The sequence below is a fragment of the Zosterops lateralis genome (assembly GCF_965231275.1).
Source record: "Zosterops lateralis genome assembly, chromosome: 2".
NCBI lineage: Eukaryota > Metazoa > Chordata > Aves > Passeriformes > Zosteropidae > Zosterops > Zosterops lateralis.
The window spans coordinates 1,857,557-1,881,017 of NC_139763.1; the positions used below are offsets into that span (position 1 = coordinate 1,857,557).

Genomic DNA, 23,461 nt, shown 5'->3' on the forward strand with positions numbered 1-23,461 from the left:
CTCCCTGGATTAAGCCAGTGGGGAAGAGAACTGGAAGCAAAGATGTGTCTGGAGAGCATCTCCTGGGCCCTGCAGCCCAGCCACACCTCCTGTTCTGTATTTACAGAGCAAAATCCATTTTAAACTCCACCTTTGTGTGTCTGAGAGCCCCTGGAAAACACCCAGGGCTGCTCTGATCCTTAGGAACCATCTCCTCATTTCCAGCCTGAATTTATTGACAGTTTAGAGGAGAGGAACTTGTTCTGGAGCCAGCACCAAATGGTTCTGCTCCCTCCTTTTCTCCCTCTGTGCTGTGGTTAATGCCTGGAATTGTCCTTCCTCTCTTCCTTTCTTCTGGAAAACAGAATTGATCTGGCTCTTCCCATTGTGCCATGGGATAAAAACAGATTTATTTCCATTTATTTTGGAGACCAGGATCAGGGAGTTCCCAGCTCTTCCTGTGTAGGGTAAAAACTGATCTATTTCCATCCCTTTGGACACCAGGATCAGGGAGAGCTGGGAATTCCCTGATCCTGGTGTCCAAACTAAATGGAAATAAATCAGTTTTAACCTACACAGGAAGAGCTGGGAACTCCCTGATCCTGGTATCCAAAGGGAATAGAAATAAATCAGTTTTTAACCTACACAGGAAGAACTGGGAATTCCCTTGACCCTGGTGTCCAAAAGAATGAAAATAAATAATTTTTTAACCCATGAGACAATGGGAAGAGCTGGGAATTCCCTGACCCTGGTGTCCAAAAGGATGGAAATAAATCAGTTTTTATCCCATGGCACAATGGGATGAGCTGGGAATTCCTTGATCCTGGTGTCCAAAGAGATGGAAATAAATCTGTTTTTATCCCATGACACAATGGGATGAGCTGGGAATTCCTTGATCCTGGTGTCCAAAGAGATGGAAATAAATCTGTTTTAACCCGTGACACAATGGGATGAGCTGGGAATTCCTTGATCCTGGTGTCCAAAGGGATGGAAATAAATCTGTTTTAACCCATGGCACAATGAGAAGAGCCAGGAATTCCTTGATCCTGGTGTCCAAACTAAATGGAAATAAATCAGTTTTTAGCTTGTGGCACAATGGGAAGAGCTGGGAAATCCCTGATCCCAGTGTCCAAAAGGATGGAAATAAATCAGTTTTTAACCTACACAAGAAGAGCTGGGAATTCCCTGACCCTGGTGTCCAAACTAAATAGAAATAAATCAGTTTTTAACCCATGAGAAAATAGGAAGAGCTGAGAATTCCCTGATCCTGGAGTCCAAAGGAATGGAAATAGAACAGTTTTTAACCTACAAGGAAGAGCTGGGAATTCCCTGATCCTGGTATCCAAAGGGAATAGAAATAAATCAGTTTTTAACCTACACAAGAAGAGCTGGGAATTCCCTGATCCTGGTGTCCAAACTAAATGGAAATAGATTAGTTTTTAGCTTGTGGCACAATGGGAAGGGCTGGGAATTCCCTGATCCTGGTATCCAAAGGGAATAGAAATAAATCAGTTTTTAACCTACACAGGAAGAACTGGGAATTCCCTTGACCCTGGTGTCCAAAAGAATGAAAATAAATAATTTTTTAACCCATGAGACAATGGGAAGAGCTGGGAACTCCCTGATCCTGGTGTCCAAAGGGAATAGAAATAAATCAGTTTTAAACCTATGGCACAATGGGAAGAGCTGGGAATTCCCTGATCCTGGTGTCCAAAGGAAATGGAAAAAGATCAGTTTTTATCCCATGGCACAACAGGAAAACCTGGGAATTCCCTGATCCTGGTCCCCAAAATAAATGGAAATAGATTAAAGGGAATAGAAAGGGAATAGAAATAAATAAGTTTTTAACCCATGGCACAATGGGAAGAGCCAGGAATTCCCTGACCCTGGTGTCCAAAGGAATGGAAATAAATCAGTTTTTAACCTGTGGCACAATGGGAAGAGCCAGGAATTCCCTGATCCTGGTGTCCAAAGGGAATGGAAATAGATCAATAGATCAATTTTAATCTACAAGGAAGAGCTGGGAATTCCCTGATCCTGACGTCCAAAGGGAATGGAAAAATATGAATTTTTATCCCATGGCACAATGGGAAGAGCTGGGAATTCCCCGATCCTGGTGTCCAAACTAAATGGAAATAGATCAGTTTTAACCTACACAGGAAAAGCTGGGAACTCCTTGATCCTGGTGTCCAAAGGGAATAGAAATAAATCAGTTTTTAACCTGTGGCACAATGGGAAGAGTTGGGAATTCCCTGATCCGAAGGGAATGGAAAAATATGAATTTTTATCCCATGGCACAATGGGAAGAGCTGGGAATTCCCCGATCCTGGTGTCCAAACTAAATGGAAATAAATCAGTTTTAACCTACACAGGAAAAGCTGGGAACTCCTTGATCCTGGTGTCCAAAGGGAATAGAAATAAATCAGTTTTTAACCTACACAGGAAGAACTGGGAATTCTTTGACCCTGGTGTCCAAAGGAATGGAAATAAATCAGTTTTTAACCTGTGGCACAATGGGAAGAGTTGGGAATTCCCTGATCCGAAGGGAATGGAAAAATACGAATTTTTATTCCATGGCACAATGGGAAGAGCTGGGAATTCCCTGATCCCGGTGTCCAAACTAAATGGAAATAAATCAGTTTTTATCCTACACAAGAAGAACTGGGAATTCCCTGACCCTGGAAGACTCAGGATCTCTTTGGGAGCTCCGAGCACTCCAACCCCAATACCCCAAAAATCCCCTGGAAATTTCATTTTCCAGCAGCAAAACGTGGGGGCAAAGCAACAACCCCACACAATCCCCTCCCAAAACACTTCAAATCCTTTCTGATTCCATTAAATCACAACCAATGAATCAAAATTAAAAAGGGAAATATTAAAAATTAGGGCTGGAAAACAAAGCTGTTTTAATTCCCTTTTTTTTTTCAGAGCTGCCCTGGACTCTCCTCCTGCTTTTCACCAGTTCCTGGGAACTCTGATAAACCCAGGCTGTGTTTTATTTTATTTTATTTTATTTTATTTTATTTTATTTTATTTTATTTTATTTTTATTTTATTTTATTTTATTTGTTTTATTTTATTTTATTTTATTTTATTTTATTTATTTTTTATTTTATTTTATTTTATTTTATTTTATTTTATTTATTTTATTTTATTTTATTTTATTTTATTTTTTATTTTATTTTATTTTATTTTATTTTTATTTTATTTTATTTTATTTTATTTATTTTATTTTATTTATTTATTATTTTATTTTATTTTATTTTATTTTATATTTTATTTTATTTTATTTTTTTATCCTGAATTCTGATAGCAAAGACCTTGAAATGTCTCTTAAAATAAAAGTTTGGTGCACCTGGAGGAAGATAAAAAAAAAAAAATAATAATCCCTCAACCCTCCTGTTCTGTGTAAATTCAAAGGTTTTTAAGTTTTAAATGATCTCCTTTGTTTTGATTTCAGGGTTTATTCTTCCCTTCAAGAGCTGTCAGCAGTTTTTTTATTCCAGTTTCAAGTTTCCAGGGATTTTTTTTAGGTTTTTGGTCATAAAAGTGGGGAATTGAAGATCTAAGGTTACAAAGTTTGCTTTAAAAAAAAAAAAAAAAGAAAAAAAAAAAGAAAAAAAAAAAGAAAAAAAAAGGAAATTCAGGTATTTTAAGGTTATTAAAAAGCTTAAAAAAAAATCACAGGTGTAGCTTAAAGTGGTTATTTGTTTTTAATAGAGAAAAGAGCTTTAATTTTTTTATTTTTTTATTTTTATTTTTTTTTATTTTAATTTTTTTTTATATTTTAATTTTTTATTTTTTTCATTTTAATTTAATTTAATTTTTTTTTTCAGGAAATAATTAATTAATCCTCAGGTGAAAATAGTTCCACAGTTGGAAAATAGTGGAGAATATTCCAGGGCCAGGTTGGATGGAGCAAGTGAAGGTTTCCCTGGAAAAGAGCTTTAATTTATTTTTTTTTAATTTTAATTTAATTTAATTTTTTTTCCAGGAAATAATTAATTAATCCTCAGGTGAAAATAGTTCCACAGTTGGAAAACAGTGGAGAATATTCCAGGGCCAGGTTGGATGGAGCAAGTGAAGATTTCCCTGGAAAAGAGCTTTAATTTATTTATTTTTTTTAATTTTAATTTAATTTAATTTTTTTTCCAGGAAATAATTAATTAATCCTCAGGTGAAAATAGTTCCACAGTTGGAAAATAGTGGAGGATATTCCAGGGCCAGGTTGGATGGAGCAAAAATAAAAATAAAAAATAAAAAAAATAAATTTAAAAAATTAAAAAAAAATAAAAATGGACATTTTTGGATGATATTCCCAACCCCATTTATTGATGCAATTTATTAACTCCTCATTTCTGCCTCCACAAGAATATTCTGAATTTTTAAATATTTCTGGTTTTTTCTGTAAAAATTCTGCTGTAAAGGAATTTTATGCTCATAATTTTTTTGGAATTATCCACTCTGGTAAAATTAGGAATTGTGGATTTAGTGGTTGAGAAACTCAACCTTAATACATAGATTGATTTCTATTTATTATGAATAGAAATTTCAAATTATAGTTTGGTTTCAAATTTATATTTTAAATTTCTGTTCATAGTTCGGTTTCAAATTTATATTTTAAATTTATATTCGTAGTTTAGTTTCAAATTTATATTTTAAATTTATATTTATCGTTTGGTTTCAAATTTATATTTTAAATTTATATTCATAGTTCAGTTTCAAATTTATATTTTAAATTTATATTTATAGTTTAGTTTCGAATTTATATTTTAAATTTATATTTATCATTTCGTTTCAAATTTATATTCTAAATTTACATTCATAGTTCGGTTTCAAATTTATATTTTAAATTTATATTCATAGGTTCATTCCAAATTTATATTTTAAATTTATATTCATAGTTCGGTTTCAAATTTATATTTTAAATCTATATTCATAGTTCAGTTTCAAATTTATATTTTAAATTTATATTTATTGTTTAGTTTCAAATTTATATTTTAAATTTATATTTATAGTTTAGTTTCAAATTTATATTTTAAATTTATATTTATCATTTCGTTTCAAATTTATATTCTAAATTTACATTCATAGTTCGGTTTCAAATTTATTTTTTAAATTTATATTCATATGTTCATTCCAAATTTATATTTTAAATTTATATTTTAAATTTATATTCATAGTTCGGTTTCAAATTTATATTTTAAATTTATATTTATAGTTCAGTTTCAAATGTATATTTTAAATTTATATTCATAATTCAGTTTCAAATTTGTATTTAAAATTTACATTCCTAGTTTGGTTTCAAATTTATATTTTAAACTTATATTTTAAATTTATATTCATAGTTCGGTTTCAAATTTATATTTTAAATTTACATTCATAGGTTCATTCCAAATTTATATTTTAAATTTATATTTTAAATTTATATTTTTAGCTTAGTTTCAATTTTATATTTTAAATTTATATTCATAGTTCACTTTCAAATTTGTATTTTAAATTTATATTCCTAGTTTGGTTTCAAATTTATATTTTAAACTTATATTTTAAATTTATATTCACAGATTCGTTTCAAATTTATATTTTAAATTTATATTCATAGTTTGGTTTCAAATTTATATTTCAAATTTATATTCAGTAGTTTTGTTTCAAATTTATATTTTAAATTTATATTCATAGATTAGTTTCAAATTATATTTTAAATCTACATTCATAGTTCAGTTTCAAATTTATATTTTAAATTTATATTCATAGTTTGGTTTCAAATTTATGTTTTAAATTTATATTATAGTTTGGTTTCCAATTTATATTTTAAATTTATATTTTAAATTCATATTCCTAGTTCGGTTTCAAATTTATATTTTAAATTTATATTTATAGTTCGGTTTCAAATATATTTTAAATTTATATTTATAGTTCGGTTTCAAATTTATATTTTAAATCTATATTCATAGTTTGGCTTCAAATTTATATTTTAAACTTATATTTTAAATTTATATTCATAGTTTGGTTTTAATTTTATATTTTAAATTTATATTCATAGTTTGGTTTCCAATTAATATTTTAAATTTATATTTTAAATTTACATTCATAGTTCAGTTTCAAATTTATATTCTAAATTTATATTCATAGTTCATTTTCAAATTTATATTTTAAATTTATATTCATAGTTCGGTTTCAAATTTATATTTTAAATTTATACTCATAGTTCGGTACTAAATTTATATTTTAAATTTATATTTCTATTAATTTATTTAATTTTAATTTATATCCTGAAGGCTCTCACCCCCCCAGCACAGCCCACACGGCTCTGCCTGGTTTATTTTCCCTCTGCACAAACAAAGGGGTGAATTGAGGTCGGAATCTCCTTTTTCTCTGCATTGAGGTCAAACCCTTTGACATTTTACACTCAGCCCTGGCACAAAATAATCTCAATTTAAACCATGTGGGGGAAGCTTTTCCTCCCCTTTGCTCTTGGAATTGGCCGTGGATAAAACTTCCAAAGGAACAGGTGGATGTGGCTCAATCCTTGTGATATAAAAGAAGCAGAAAATTTGATTAAATCAATTTATGGGCTCGGAATTCCACCCTTTGAATCCGTGACACGAATTGTTTTTATTCTCTCAATTCGAGACTCGATAAAAAAGGAAGTTTAAAATTATTCTCCATCATTTTCTAGCTGAAAAAAAAAAAAAAACCTCAACAAATAAATAAAGTGGTTTAGTGGTGTGGCAACCTGCCCTTTGCAATCCAAGAATTGTCTATTTTAGTTTTGGTTTTGATTTTTTTTTTTTTTAAATAATAGATGAGTGTGTTTGGATGAGTGGAGGATCAACTTGTGGTGGGATTTAAAGCAAAATTTTGGGATATTCAGATTGGAATTCTGCAGTGAATGGGGGTTTGGTGTTATGGAAAGGATTTTGTGCTCTGCCCAGGATGTAAAAATGGGCAGGGAGGTGTGAAATGGGATGTTGATGTGAAATGGGATGTTGAGAATTGTTTTGGGTTTTGTGGAATCACAGAATTCCAGACTGGTTTGGGTTGGGAGGGACATTAAAGTTAATTTTGTTCCATTTTTGCCATGGCAGGGACACCTTTAACTGTCCCCAGTGTCCAACCTGGCCTTGGGCTCTCCCAGGGATGGGGAATGCAGGGGAATTATTTTCTAAGCAATTGTGGCTTTAATTTGTCTCCTACCATCACTAAAGCCTGAAAACCTGTTCAACATTATCACTAGAAATACGGGGTAAATCTATTTTAGATATGGGGTAAATCTATTTGATTTGTCTCCTACCATCACTAAAGCCTGAAAACCCGTTCAACATTATCACTAGAAATATGGGGGTAAATCTATTTTAAATACGGGATAAATCTACTTGACACATCGGCTGTAACAGCCGGGTCACTTTAAAATTTATATATTAATATATATCACACAGATAATTATATACAGACATATATATAAACCCTGTTTTGCTTTATTTTTATGCTATGGATTTTTAAATTTTTAAAAAATTTATTTATTTTTTTAAATAACCATGTCCCCACTGCTTTTAGCAAAAATCAGCAGTTCAGTATCACAGAATTCCAGACTGGTTTGGGTTGGGAGGGACCTTAAAGATCATTTTTGTTCCATCCCCTGCCATGGGCAGGGACACCTCCCACTGTCCCCAATGCCCAACCTGGCCTTGGGCACTGCCAGGGATCCAGGGGCAGCCACAGCAAATCTGGGAAACCTGTGCCAGGGAAGAATTCCTTCCTAATATCGAGTCTAAACCTTCCCTCTCTCAGTTTGAAGCCGTTATTCCTTGTCCTGTCACTGCAAGACCTTGGGAAATGTCTCTGATAGTGGGTGCTGAGAACGTGGAATGATGGAATGATGGAATCACAAAATCATGGAATTATGGAATAGTTTGGGTTGGGAGGGACCTTAAATCCCACCCAGTGCCACCTCTGCCATGGCAGGGACACCTCCCACTGTCCCCAATGTCCAACCTGGCCTTGGGCACTGCCAGGGATCCAGGGGCAGCCACAGCAAATCTGGGAATTCCATCCCAGGGAAGGATTTTTTCCCACCATCCCACCTAAACTTGTCATTTCTCAGTGTGAAGCCATTCCCTGTGTCCTGTCCCTTTGGCCCTTGGGAATTGTCTCTCTCCAGGTTTCCTGGGGCTCCTTCAGGCCCTGCAAGGCCACGCTGAGCTCAGCCCAAAGCTTCTCCTGTCCAGGCTGAACAATTCCAGCCTTTCCTCCTTTTCCCTTCCCTCCCTTGGTTTGGAGGCCTCTGCTCTGAAACTGAATAAATAAATTTTAAAAAATAAAAATAAATGAAATATCGCAGCTCACACAGGAGATCAACCCTAATCCAACCACACTTTGATCACTGAGGGATAAAAAATTTTTGTCCTGGAGGTTTTTTTTTCCCACCTCATCCCTTTTTTCCTGCCGTGACCCCGAAAAGAAGAGCCCTGAAAGTTAAAAAAGGTGACGATGGCAACAGATAAATGAGAGAAGGTTGAAAGTTTGGGGTTTATTTTCCTGATATTTTTTTGCAAACCTCAACAATTCCATCCTCAGTGGATAAACACACCTTTTTTGGGAGGAAAAGTAGAACCAGGAGAAAAGGAAATATCCGTGGCTGAGCTACAGCAGCAGGTGAAACACATTAAATCCTGAAACAGCAAAGCCCAACCACCTCCTACAACTATTCCAGGAGGGAGCAGCTGCATCCAGGGCACAGCAGGAAAAAAAAAAAATCAGGATTTTAAGAGGGATGGGACCACTGGGAGATGTCTTAAAATAGAATTTATTGTTTTAAATTGTCCTCAGTCTCGAGGAGTGAGAATGTCTTCACCAAATCCACCAGGAGTTTGTGGTCAGTGGCCACAAGGGCACAAGTTACAAGGGGTTTTTAAGGTTTAAAAGGGTTTTTTAAAGGTTTATTGGTCAATAATCTACTGCCACACAGAGATTGTTTTCACTTCCACACTGATGGCCAATTAAATTGTATTAGAAGTCCTGCTGCAATGAGGATTTTTTAAAATCAAATAGGATTTTTAAAATTTTTTTATAATTTTTAAATCAAATCCTATAGTGACACACAATCCTCCAGAACTTACACCTTAAACTTTTTATTACCTTTATTACCTTTATCACCTTTATTACCTTTATTACCTTTATAACAACTTCTATATCTTAATTTTAAAACTTTAAAACTTTCCACTACCCAACTTGATATTTCTCTGCTTAAACTACAAATCCACATTTTTGCTTCTACTCTCTCAATCTGGAAACCTTTTTCAAGGTCTCAATTCCAACTCTGTGTTTTCTGCTGTATTTGGAGCTGCCTGCAGGAGATTTTGGGAATTTTCTGTGCCTTGGTTTCCCACAAAACCCGTCAGGAATTCCGCAGGGAAGAGACATCCTGGGTGTTAAAGCTGATATTTTGGTGAGAAGGTCTTCACCAAATCCACCAGGAGTTTGTGGTCAGTGGCCACAAGGGCACAGGTTACAAAGGATTTTTAAGGTTTAAAAGGGTTTTTTAAAGGTTTATTGGTCAATAATCCACTGCCACACCCAGATTGTTTTCACTTTCACACCGATGGCCAATTAAATTGTATTATAAGTCCTGCTGCAATGAGGATCTTTTAAAATCAAATAGGATTTTTTAAATTTTTTTATAATTTTTAAATCAAATCCTATAGTGACACACAACCCTCCAGAACTTACACCTTAAAACTTTTTATCACCTTTATTACCTTTATTACCTTTATTACCTTTATTGCCTTTATAACTACTTCTATATCTTAATTTTAAAACTTTAAAACTCTCCACTACCCAACTTGATATTTCTCTGCTTAAACTACAAATCCACATTTTTGCTTCTGCTCTCTCAATCTGGAAACCTTTTTCAAGGTCTCAATTCCAACTCTGTGTTCTCTGCTCTATTTGGAGCTGCCTGCAGGAGATTTTGGGAATTTTCTGTGCCTTGATTTCCCACAAAACCCGTCAGGAATTCCGCAGGGAAGAGACATCCTGGGTGTTAAAGCTGATATTTTGGTGAGAAGGTCTTCACCAAATCCACCAGGAGTTTGTGGTCAGTGGCCACAAGGGCACAGGTTACAAAGGGGTTTTTAAGGTTTAAAAGGGTTTTTTAAAGGTTTATTGGCCAATAATCTACTGCCACACACAGATTGTTTTCACTTCCACACCAATGGCCAATTAAATTGTATTATAAGTCCTGCTGCAATGAGGATTTTTTAAAATCAAATAGGATTTTTAAAATTTTTTTATAATTTTTAAATCAAATCCTATAGTGACACACAATCCTCCAGAACTTACACCTTAAACTTTTTATTACCTTTATTACCTTTATTACCTTTATTACCTTTATAACAACTTCTATATCTTAATTTTAAAACTTTCAAACTCTCCACTACCCAACTTGATATTTCTCTGCTTAAACTACAAATCCACATTTTTGCTTCTACTCTCTCAATCTGGAAACCTTTTTCAAGGTCTCAATTCCAACTCTGTGTTCTCTGCTCTATTTGGAGCTGCCTGCAGGAGATTTTGGGAATTTCCTCTGCCTTGATTTCCCACAAAACCCGTCAGGAATTCCACAGGGAAGAGACATCCTGGGTGTTAAAGCTGATATTTTGCCAAGTGTTCCCAAGAAGATGAAAAATGTGAGGCTGCCACTGATATCTCCACCCACATCTGAGCAGCCACAACAAAATTTGGGTTTTTTTTTAATAGGAATCCACAATAAAATTTGGATTTTTTTAAAATAGGAACGGAGCTGTGAGCAGGAGAAACCCAGAGTGGTTTGTTCTGTAAAAATGAGGGGGATGTGAAGGGTTGGATCCTTCACCTGGAATTGCTCCAGTAAGGGGAAGGAGCTGTGCTTCTTTCCAGATTTTTTTTGTTTTGTTTTGTTTTGTTTTGGAGGTGTTGTTGTTGTTGTTGTTGTTGTTGTTGTTGTTGTTGTGTTTTTTGTTGTTTTTTTTTTTTTTTTTTGCTTTGTACAGCAAAATTATCATGCTTTGTGCATGATAATTTGTTGATTTTTAGTAGTAAAATCAGTAGGTTTGATTGGGATTTTGGGGAGAAAATATTCCCTGTGAGGAATCATGGGTTGCCCACAGAATTTTGTGGCTGCTCCATCCCTGGAAGTGCCCAAGGCCAGCTTGGATTGGGCTTGGAGCAACCTGGGACAATAAAAGGTGTCCCTGCCCATGGTTTGGATTGAAAACTAAATCATCTTTAAAGTCCTTTTTGACCCAAACCATTCCCTGATTATGTGATTCTCAAAAAAAACCCCCAAATTCAGCAGATCTGCAATAATTCCACTAATAATTCCAATAATTCCACCTTCCAAGCCCTGGGAATAAAGGAGAGTCCCAAATGTTGCCTGAGGTGAGTGAAAACCTTTCCTGCCTGCAGGAAAGAGCAGCCTGCCCTCAGAAATAAATCCCAAAATAAGAAATTCTCCCGATTCCCTGTAACTTTTACTCTCCAAAACCCCAGAAGAAAACCCAGACTGAGCCTATTTCCTTTTGGTTGGAAGAAAAAGAGGAAAACTCTGTTAGGAACAGCACCTGCCAAAACCAACACCGTCCCCATTTTGAGTCCATCTCCTCTTGATTCTTCATTTTGATAGGAACAGCTCAGTGATGTGACCCACTGCCCAAATTCCAGCTGGAATTTCAGCAGGGACAGACTCAGCTCTGGGAGATGCCAGAGAAGATTCCAAACTGGATGACTGTAGAAGCATTTGATACTTACAGGGACAAGGAACTCTGCAGAGCTGAGATATTCTAGAATATGTGGGTTTATTGCAAGGGTTGGGGGTAAAAAGGGCTTTGCCTTCAGCCACCAGCCTGGGCTGGAGGGAAATCCCAGAGAGAGAGAGAGAGAGCAAAGAGGGTTTGGGGTAAGGGGAGGGGAGAGAGAGAGAGCAAGGGGCAGGGTCAGAGTGCAGGGGAAGAGCAGAGGTGAGAGCAGGGAAAGGAGAGCCAGGTCCAGAGAGAGAGAAGAGGAGAGACAAGAGAGCAGGGACCAGAGAGAAAGAGCGAGGGAAAGCCAAGGGAGTGAAGAGGGCGAAGAGAGAAGAGGGCAAGGGAAAGCCAAGAGTGCAAAGAGAGTGAAGAGAGCAGGGACCAGAGAGAGTGAAGAGGGCAAAGAGAGAAGAGAAGAGAAGAGAAGAGAAGAGAAGAGAAGAGAAGAGAAGAGAAGAGAAGAGAAGAGAAGAGAAGAGAAGAGAAGAGAAGAGAAGAGAAGAGAAGAGAAGAGAAGAGAAGAGAAGAGGGGCGAAAGGTAGGAGAGGCAAGACAAGAGAGCGAGGTCCTGGTTCCAATCCATTCTATCTCCTTTTGTGATGAATATTCTAATTTACAGTGACCAACCGACACAAGACACAAAATCCTATAGAATCTCCACACAGCCTATAAGAACTACTACATTACCATGTGTTATATTTTAAACTCTAAAAACTCCTCTTTAGACTTTTCTGTTTTGCTGCATTGACCTTTGGATCCCTCAGGCAGCAGAAGGGGATTGTTCAATCCAAAGGGATTCTCCTCCAGCTGCCCAGGCTGTTGTTTTTAGGTTATACAGTCACTAAAACTCGGTATCCTACAACCCAAAGTGAGTTTCCATTTCTATCTCAACTACAGGTTTCATATTTTCAGAATCTTTTGCTAAGCAATCATATTTATAAGGTTTCCCTGATTCATCTTTCCCAACAGATGACTCTGTTTCATCCGGGCCTGGGAGGAAATCAGACTCCTGAGTGACCCTTTGGCGGGTTTTTATTCCAACAAAACCCTCTGGGAAAACCACCAGGCACAGAAATATCTCCAAATCAGCCTGTCCTAAGAAAGTCTCAGCACTCAGAGGTAATTTTGGGGGGATGAAGCATTTTGCAAAGCTCTCTTTGCTGCTGCCTTCCTGGGAGAGGTCAAAGCAAGGGTTTGACAGTGTTTCCCTCATTCTCCAGCACGTTCATGGACAAATATCCATTGGGAAATACACCTGGAAGGTTTGCAGGACAACAACGGCTCTGCAGGTGCTACGAGGCAAATAAACCCATGAGCTGATGCTGGGAAGACACAGAATGGGCACCTTAAACCTGCCAGGATTCACAAAATCAAAAATTCATACATTCAGCCTTCCCAGAATCCAAATATCCATTGGGAAACCCCTCTTTTCACTCCTTAAAGACTTTCATGTGTCAAATATCCAAAGATCTCCAAGGAGAGCCCCAAAGTGATGGATGTGAGCCCCCACAGGATGTGGGATAGAGGTGGGCAAGCCAAGAGAGGATTAAAATGGGCACCATAAAACCTGCCAGATTTCCCAAAAATCCCAAATTCAAACATCCAGCCTTCCCAAAATCCAAATATCCATTGGGAAACTCCTCTTTTCACTCTTTAAAGACTCCCACATGTCAAAGATCCAAAGATCCCAAAGGAGAACCCCAAAAATATGGATTTGAACCCCCGTAGACCACGCAATGGAGATGGGCGAGCAGAGGGAGGATTACAATGGGCACCATTAAACCTGCCAGATTTCCCAAAAATCCCAGATTCAAACATCCAGCCTTCCCAAAACCCAAACATCCACTGGGAAGTTCCTCTTTTCACTCTTTAAAGACTCTCACATGTCAAATATCCAAAGATCTCCAAGGAGAGCCCCAAAGTGATGGATTCGAATCCCCATAGACCACGCGATGGAGGTGGGTGAGCAAAGGGATGATTAAAATGGGTTCCTTAAAACCTTCCAGGGTTCCCAAATTCAAACATCCAGGCATCCCAAAATTCAAATATCCACTAGGAAAACCCCTCTTTTGACTCCTTAAAGGCTCTCACATGTCAAAGATCCAAAGATCCCCAAGGAGAGCCCCAAAAAGATGGATTTGAACCCCCGTAGACCACGCGATGGAGGTGGGCAAGCAAAGGGAGGATTACAATGGGCACCTCAAAATTTTCCAGGCTTTCAAAATCCCCAATTCAAACATCCAGCCTTCCCAAAATCCAAACATCCACTGGAAGCTCCTCTTTTCACTCTTTGAAGACTCTCAAGTGTCAAATACCCAAAGATCTCCAAGGAGAGCATCCCAAAAAAAGGATTTGAGCCCCCGTAGCCCGCGGGATGGAGGTGGACAAGCAAAGGGAGGATTACAATGGGCACCTTAAAACTTGTGAGCCTTCCCAAAATCCAAACATCCACTAGGAAAACCCCTCTTTTGACTCCTTAAAGACTCTCACATGCCAAATATCCAAAGATCTCCAAGGAGAGCCCCAAAGTGATGGATTTGAATCCCCATAGACCACGCGATGGAGGTGGGTGAGCAAAGGGATGATTAAAATGGGTTCCTTAAAACCTTCCAGGGTTCCCAAATTCAAACATCCAGACATCCCAAAATTCAAATATCCACTAGGAAAACCCCTCTTTTGACTCCTTAAAGGCTCTCACATGTCAAAGATCCAAAGATCCCAAAGGAGAACCCCAAAAATATGGATTTGAGCCCCCGTAGGCCGCGGGATGGAGATGGGCGAGCAGAGGGAGGATTACAATGGGCACCATTAAACCTGCCAGATTTCCCAAAAATCCCAGATTCAAACATCCAGCCTTCCCAAAATCCAAATATCCATTGGGAAACTCCTCTTTTCACTCCTTAAAGACTCTCACATGTCAAAGATCCCCAAGGAGAGCCCCAAACTGATGGACATGAGGCCCCGTAGCCCACGGGGATGGAGGTGGGCGAGTGAAAGAAGGATTACAATGGGCACCTCAAAATTTTCCAGGCTTTCAAAATCCACAAATTCAAACATCCAGCCTTTCCAAAATCCAAATATCCACTGAGAAGGTCCTCTTTTCACTTCTTAAAGACTCTTACGTGTCGAATACCCAAAGATCTCCAAGGAGAGCCCCAAACTGATGGATTTGAACCCCCGTAGACCACGCGATGGAGGTGGGCAAGCAAAGGGAGGATTACAATGGGCACCTCAAAATTTTCCAGGCTTTCCAAATCCCCAATTCAAACATCCAGCTTTCCCAAAATCCAAACATCCACTGGAAGCTCCTCTTTTCACTCTTTGAAGACTCTCAAGTGTCAAATACCCAAAGATCTCCAAGGAGAGCCCCCCAAAAAAAGGATTTGAGCCCCCGTAGCCCGCGGGATGGAGGTGGACAAGCAAAGGGAGGATTACAATGGGCACCTTAAAACTTGTGAGCCTTCCCAAAATCCAAACATCCACTAGGAAAACCCCTCTTTTGACTCCTTAAAGACTCTCACATGTCAAATATCCAAAGATCTCCAAGGAGAGCCCAAAGTGATGGATTTGAGCTCCCGTAGCCCGCGGGGATGGAGGTGGGTGAGCAAAGGGAGGATTACAATGGACACCTTAAAACCTGCCAGGCTTCCCAAAATCCAAAATTCAAACATCCAGCCTTCCCAAAATCCAAATATCCATTGGAAAGTCCCTCTTTTCACTCTTTGAAGACTCTCAAGTGTCAAATATCCAAAGATCTCCAAGGAGAGCCCCAAAGTGATGGATTTGAGCCTCCGTAGGCTGCAGGCATTGAGGTAGGCAAGTGAAGGGAGGATTACAATGGGCACCTTAAAATTTTCCAGGCTTTCAAAATCCCCAAAGTCAAACATCCAGCCTTCCCAAAATCCAAATATCCATTGGAAAGTCCCTCTTTTCATCCTTAAAGACTCTTATGTGTCAAATACCCAAAGATCTCCAAGGAGAGGCCCAAAGTGATGGATTTGAGCCCCTGTAGACCACGGGGATGGAGGTGGGCGAACGAAGGGAGGATTACAGTGGATCCCTTAAAACCTGTCAGGGTTCCCAGATTCAAACATCCAGCCTTCCCAAAATCCAAACATCCATCGGAAAGTCCCTCTTTTCACTCCTTAAAGACTCTCACGTGTCAAATACCCAAATATCTCCAAGGTGAGCCCCAAAAAGATGGACATGAACCCCCATAGGCTGTGGAATGCAGGTGGCTGAGCAAAAGTAGGATTACAATGGACACCTTAAGACCTGCCAGGCTTCCCAAATCCCCAAATTCAAACATCCAGCCTTCCCAAAATCCATTGGAAAAACCCCTCTTTTGACTCCTTAAAGACTCCCACATGTCAAATACCCAAAGATCTCCATGGAGAGCCCCAAAAAGACGGATTTGAGCCTCCATAGCCCACGGGGATGGAGGTGGGCAAGCAAAGGGAGGATTACAATGGGCACCTTAAAATTTTCCAGGCTTTCAAAATCCACAAATTCAAACATCCAGACTTCCCAAAATCCAAACATCCACTGAGAAACTCCTATTTTCACTCTTTGAAGACTCTCATGTGTCAAATACCCAAAGATGGCCAAGGAGAGGCCCAAAGTGATGGATTTGAACCCCTGTAGACCACACGATGGAGATGGGCGAGCAAAGGGAGGATTACAATGGGCACCTTAAAACATGCCAGGCTTCCCAAAATCCAAAATTCAAATATCCAGCCTTCCCAAAATCCAAACATCCACTGGGAAGCTCCTCTTTTCACTCCTTAAAGACTCCCACATGTCAAATATCCAAAGATCTCCAAGGAGAGTCCCAAAAAGACGGATTTGAGCCTCCATAGCCCGCGAGGATGGAGGTGGGTGATCAGAAGGAGGATTAAAATGGGTTCCTTAAAACCTGCCAGACTTCCCAAAATCCCAAATTCAAACATCCAGCCTTCCCAAAATCCAAATATCCATTGGAAAGTCCCTCTTTTCATCCTTAAAGACTCCTATGTGTCAAATACCCAAAGATCTCCAAGGAGAGCCCCAAAGTGATGGATTTGAGCCCCTGTAGACCACGGAGATGGAGGTGGGCGAACGAAGGGAGGATTACAGTGGATCCCTTAAAACCTGTCAGGGTTCCCAGATTCAAACATCCAGCCTTCCCAAAATCCAAACATCCATCGGAAAGTCCCTCTTTTCACTCCTTAAAGACTCTCACGTGTCAAATACCCAAAGATCTCCAAGGTGAGCCCCAAAGTGATGGACATGAACCCCCATAGGCTGTGGAATGCAGGTGGCTGAGCAAAAGTAGGATTACAATGGACACCTTAAGACCTGCCAGGCTTCCCAAATCCCCAAATTCAAACATCCAGCCTTCCCAAAATCCATTGGAAAAACCCCTCTTTTGACTCCTTAAAGACTCCCACATGTCAAATACCCAAAGATCTCCATGGAGAGCCCCAAAAAGACGGATTTGAGCCTCCATAGCCCACGGGGATGGAGGTGGGCGAGCAAAGGGAGGATTACAATGGGCACCTTAAAATTTTCCAGGCTTTCAAAATCCACAAATTCAAACATCCAGACTTCCCAAAATCCAAACATCCACTGAGAAACTCCTATTTTCACTCTTTGAAGACTCTCATGTGTCAAATACCCAAAGATGGCCAAGGAGAGGCCCAAAGTGATGGATTTGAACCCCTGTAGACCACACGATGGAGATGGGCGAGCAAAGGGAGGATTACAATGGGCACCTTAAAACATGCCAGGCTTCCCAAAATCCAAAATTCAAATATCCAGCCTTCCCAAAATCCAAACATCCACTGGGAAGCTCCTCTTTTCACTCCTTAAAGACTCCCACATGTCAAATATCCAAATATCTCCAAGGAGAGCCCCAAAGTGATGCACATGAGCCCGTGTAGCCTGTGGGGATGGATGTGGCCAAGCAGGGATGGAGGATTTCGGGTACTTACCCTGGATCTGGCTCTGAGGCTGAGGGTTAAAGGCTGTGCTGTGGTTCAGGGAGGCCCGAGGGTTGGCTGTGGGGGCCGGGTGGTGTGGGCTGACCCTCATGGCCGTGCGACGCAGCTGCTCCAGCTCGCTCAGGCGCTCGGAAAAGGACAAGCTGCCGGGCTTTGTCTGCTCGTCTATTTTCTGACGATGTCCTAGTGTGGGAGGGGAAGGGGAAAAAGATCAGAAAAGCTCATTTGGTATATGAGGTTGGTTGGTTTTGGTTTATTTTCGATTTTTTTTTTTATTTTATTTATTTTTTTTTTTTAACTTGCTTTTTGCAACCGCTGATCTGCCAGTGAAGGTCCTAAGCTGGGAGTGTCTGGAATGAAAGTGAAATGGGATGTTGGGAAAAAATCCTTCCCTGGGAGGGTGGGGAGGGGCTGGAATAGAATTCCCAGATTTGCTGTGGCTGCCCCTGGATCCCTGGCAGTGCCCAAGGCCAGGTTGGACATTGGGGACAGTGGGAGGTGTCCCTGCCATGCCTGGGGTGGCTCTGGATGAGCTTTAGAGTCCTTCCAACCCAAACCATTCCATAATTCCATTATTCCACAATTCCATGTTCTCAGCGCCCACTATCAGAGACATTTTCCAAGGGCTTGGAGTGACAGGACAAGGAATAACGGCTTCAAACTGAAAGAGGGAAGGTTTAGACTCGATATTAGGAAAGAATTCTTCCCTGGCACAGGTTTCCCAGATTTGCTGTGGCTGCCCCTGGATCCCTGGCAGTGCCCAAGGCCAGGTGGGACACTGGGGACAGTTGAAGGTGTCCCTGCCCATGGCAGAGAGTTGAAATTGGATGATCTTTAAGGTCCTTTCCCAATCCAAACCATTCAGCGATTATATAAAAATTAGGAATTCTTTTACTTTTTTTTATCCACTGCCCCCCTTAGCATTTAACCCATAAACATTCCCAAAAATCCCTCTCCCAATGTTGAATATCACTGAATAAGCAGCAAAAAAGTTCTCTGCAGAGCCCTTTAGGCCCTTTCCTCTACAGAGAACTCTTTCAAAGCCACCCTGACAGCTCAATCAAGACACAGGCCCATTTTATCCACTCAAAGGAAAAATGTGCATTTAAAAGCAGCTCCCAGTAGCTGCATTTCTAAAATTAAATTTTATAACTCGTCTTATGGTTCCAAATCTCAGTGGCTCGGCATTTCTTCCCCTTGCCAGGCCCTTTTGGCACGGCTCGAACTGTCTCAGATTCCACACTGTGCTGTAAATTATCCCAAGGGGAATGGGGGGAGGAATTAAAATATAAAAAAAAGACATATTATATAGCAGCGGTTTCATCATTAAAGACACCCATTAGGGCTTTAAAAAAAAAATAAAATAAAAGGAAGGGAGGAGGAAAGGCAGATGAAAAGGACTTTTATCTGACACTCTGGTTGGTTGGGAGCAAATTCTGAATTTGTCAGCAGAGAAAAGCTGGGAGTTCCTCCAGCCTTGGGCTCTTGACCCTGGATGTGGAGTCACACCACGAGAGGTGTAAAATACCTCATCCAAGGGGGTTATTTTAAGCTCCAGCAGCCTCAACCCAGAGCTGGCAGAGCCAAGAGCCACATCCTTCCAACTCCAGCCCCACGCTGGCGTTTATCCCTGATTTCAGACTCTCCTCGGACATCTCCTCAAAAATGAGGGGCAAGTTTGAGCTCCTGGGACCTCCCATTCCTCTCTCACCTCCCCTGAACCCTGCAGGCTGCTCCCAGGATGGTGGGGGGATCTCAAATCTCACAGAATTCCAGAATCCCTGGGGTTGGCAAAGCTCTCCCAGCCCAAGGAGTCCCAGTTGTGCCCTGTAACCCTTAAAACCTGCCAGGATTCCCAAATTCAGACATCCAGCCTTCCCCAAAATCCAAACATCCGCTGGGAAAACTCCTGTTTTCACTCCTTGAAGGCTATCATGTGTCAAAGATCCAAAGATCTCCAAGGAGAGCCCCAAAGAGATATATTAAAATATATTTATACTTATAGAAAACAAATTTTATTTTATTCTATTCTATTTTATTTTTTTATTTTATATTTAATATTTATATAAGACCTAAAATATAGACTTATATTTTATTAAACTATATTTATATTTATATAAAACAAATTTTATTTTATTCTATTCTATTTTATTTTTTATTTTATATTTAATATTTATATAAGACATAAAATATAGACTTATACTTTATTAAAATATATTTATATTTATATAAAATAAATTTTATTTTTTTTATTCTATTCTATTCTATTTTATTCTTTTTTATTCCTTTTATTATTATTATTTTTGCAGGCATCCTTGGATACTCTCAGTGAGCTCACAACCTGCTCCAGCCTGGATTTCTCCCACTCTTTCCCCCCTCCTGATAAAACACAAAAAATCCTCAAATCCATCCCAATCTCCCAAATCCACAAAAAACAATCCTGAGGATTCTGAGGCAGGAATTTCTCCTCCTCTCCCCCAGCTCTGCTGGTGAGGTCCAAACCCCAAAACACAAACGTATTTTTATTTTTTCCCCACTCAAACCACAATTTTTTTCATGTAGATCCACCTGAATTTCTGCTGAATCTGTGCCCTGACTCTTGTGGGAGTTTAATTATTCCCCTGGAATTATCCCCTGGAATTCCCCCCAGGAATCAGGTCAGGGCAGGGAACTCAAAATCATGGAGAGTTTTGGGGTTTGGAGGGAAGAAGTTGATCAAAAAAAATTAAATTACTTTAGTCACAACCTTTTTTTTTTTTTTTTTTTTTTTTTTTTTTTTTTTTTTTTTTTTTTTTTTCCCCACCTCAATTCTCAAACCCCAAACCCTTGAATGAGTCCCTTTTGGTTCTTTTTGCTTTTTATTTTCCCCAAAACGCCCCAGGAACCCCCTCCAGCCACGGCTGGACTTGGAGATTTGTCTCAAGGAGGAGCAGAATGAGGCTCAACAGGCTCAGCACCAGCTCAGGGAGAAAACAAGAAAAAAAATATAAAATACGGGCACAAAATAACCTCCCCTCTCCAAGGGAAAGCTGATGGAAACACAGGGAATATCCTGATCTGGGGGAGATCCACAGGGATGATCCAATTCCAGGTTCTGCACAGACACCCCAACAATTTTTGAGTTTTTGATTTTATATTGAGACACCCAAACTGCCCCAGCACTCGAGGTGGATACAGAGACCTCCAGACCCTTCACCACCTTTGTGACCCCCTTGGGACCCTCTGCAAGAGTTTTTGATTTTATATTGAGACACCCAAAACTACTACAGGACTTGAGGTGTGGACACAGAGACCTCACTCAGGCACCTCAATCCTCATTTCTGGGCAGGAAAAGCCCCTCCAGACCCTTCACAATTTTTGTGGCCTCCTTGGGACCCTCTCCAAGAGTTTTTGTACTTATATTGAGACACCCAAAACTGCCCCAGGACTTGAGGTGTGAACATAGAGACCTCACTCAGGCACCTCAATCCTTATTTCTGGTCCCCCTTCCCTCACCCTGAGCAAGAAAAGCCCCTCCAGACCCTTCACCACCTTTGTGACCTCCTTGCGACCTTCTGCAAGAGCTTTTGATTTTATATTGAGACACCCAAGTCTGCCACAGGACTCGAGGTGGACACAGAGACCGCACTCAGACACCTCAATCCACATTTCTGGGCAGAAAAAGCCCCTCCAGACCCTTCACCACCTTTGTGACCTCCTTGCGACCCTCTCCAAAATTTTTTGATTTTATATTGAGACACCCAAAACTGCCCCAGGACTCGAGGTGTGGACACAGAGACCTCACTCAGGCACCTCAATCCTCATTTCTGGGCAGAAAAAGCCCCTCCAGACCCTTCACAATTTTTGTGGCCTCCTTGGGACCTTCTGCAAGAGCTTTTGATTTTATATTGAGACACCAAAACTGCCCGAGGACTCGAGGTGGACACGGAGACCTCACTCAGACACCTCAATCCTCATTTCTGGACCCTCACCCTGGGCAAGAAAAGCCCCTCCAGACCCTTCACCACCTTTGTGTCTTCCTTACAACCCTCTCCAAAATTTTTTGATTTTATATTGAGACACCCAAACCTACTATAGGACTCAAGGTGTGGACACAGAGACCTCCAGACCCTTCACCATCTTTGTGACCTCCTTGGGACCCTCTCCAAGAGCTTTTGATTTTATATTGAGACACCAAAAACTGCCCCAGGACTCGAGGTGTGGACACAGAAACCTCACTCAGGCACCTCAATCCTCATTTCTGGACCCTCACTCTGAGCAGGAAAAGCCCCTCCAGACCCTTCACCATCTTCGTGACCTCCTTGCGACCCTCTCCAAAATTTTTTGATTTTATATTGAGACACCCAAAACTGCCCCAGGACTGGAGGTGTGGACACAGAGACCTCACTCAGACACCTCAATCCTCATTTCTGGGCAGGAAAAGCCCCTCCAGACCCTTCACCACCTTTGTGTCTTCCTTAGGACCTTCTCCTAGAGCTTTTGATTTTATACTGAGACACCAAAACTGCCCCAGGACTGGAGGTGTGGACACAGAGACCTCACTCAGGCACCTCAATCCTCATTTCTGGGCAGGTAAAGCCCCTCCAGACCCTCCACCACCTTCGTGTCTTCCTTGGGACCCTCTCCAAGAGCTTCTGATTTTATATTGAGACACCCAAAATTGCCCCAGGACTCGAGGTGGACACAGAGACCTCACTCAGACACCTCAATCCTCATTTTTGGGCAGGACAATCCAGGGGTGAGGACATTTGTCACTCTGCAGTGACCCCAATCAGGACAATCCAGGGGTGAGGACATTTGTCACTCTGCAGTGACCCCAATCAGGACAATCCAGGGGTGAGGACATTTGTCACTCTGCAGTGACCCCAATCAGGACAGTCCAGGGGTGAGGACATTTGTCACCCTGCAGTGACTCCAATCAGGACAATCCAGGGGTGAGGACATTTGTCACCCTGCAGTGACTCCAATCAGGACAATCCAGGGGTGAGGACATTTGTCACTCTGCAGTGACCCCAATCAGGACAATCCAGGGGTGAGGACATTTGTCACTCTGCAGTGACCCCAATCAGGACAATCCAGGGGTGAGGACATTTGTCACCCTGCAGTGACTCCAATCAGGACAATCCAGGGGTGAGGACATTTGTCACCCTGCAGTGACCCCAATCAGGACAATCCAGGGGTGAGGACATTTGTCACCCTGCAGTGACTCCAATCAGGACAATCCAGGGGTGAGGACATTTGTCACCCTGCAGTGACTCCAATCAGGACAATCCAGGGGTGAGGACATTTGTCACTCTGCAGTGACCCCAGTCAGGACAATCCAGGGGTGAGGACATTTGTCACCCTGCAGTGACCCCAGTCAGGACAATCCAGGGGTGAGGACATTTGTCACTCTGCAGTGACTCCAATCAGGACAATCCAGGGGTGAGGACATTTGTCACTCTGCAGTGACTCCAATCAGGACAATCCAGGGGTGAGGACATTTGTCACTCTGCAGTGACCCCAAGCAGGACAATCCAGGGGTGAGGACATTTGTCACTCTGCAGTGACCCCAATCAGGACAATCCAGGGGTGAGGACATTTGTCACTCTGCAGTGACCCCAATCAGGACAATCCAGGGGTGAGGACATTTGTCACTCTGCAGTGACCCCAATCAGGACAATCCAGGGGTGAGGACATTTGTCACCCTGCAGTGACCCCAATCAGGACAATCCAGGGGTGA

The 23,461-nt window shown here is 40.4% G+C and overlaps 1 protein-coding gene across 1 annotated transcript in view; it reads right to left on the reverse strand.

The window, feature by feature from the left end:
- RUNX1 (RUNX family transcription factor 1) overlaps window positions 1-23,461 on the reverse strand; it is a 126,490-nt gene that overhangs the window by 42,904 nt on the left and 60,125 nt on the right. The window contains exon 4 of the mRNA XM_083884423.1: window positions 17,731-17,922. Coding sequence (XP_083740549.1) covers window positions 17,731-17,922 — 192 coding nt within the window. The remainder of the gene's footprint in view (window positions 1-17,730; window positions 17,923-23,461) is intronic.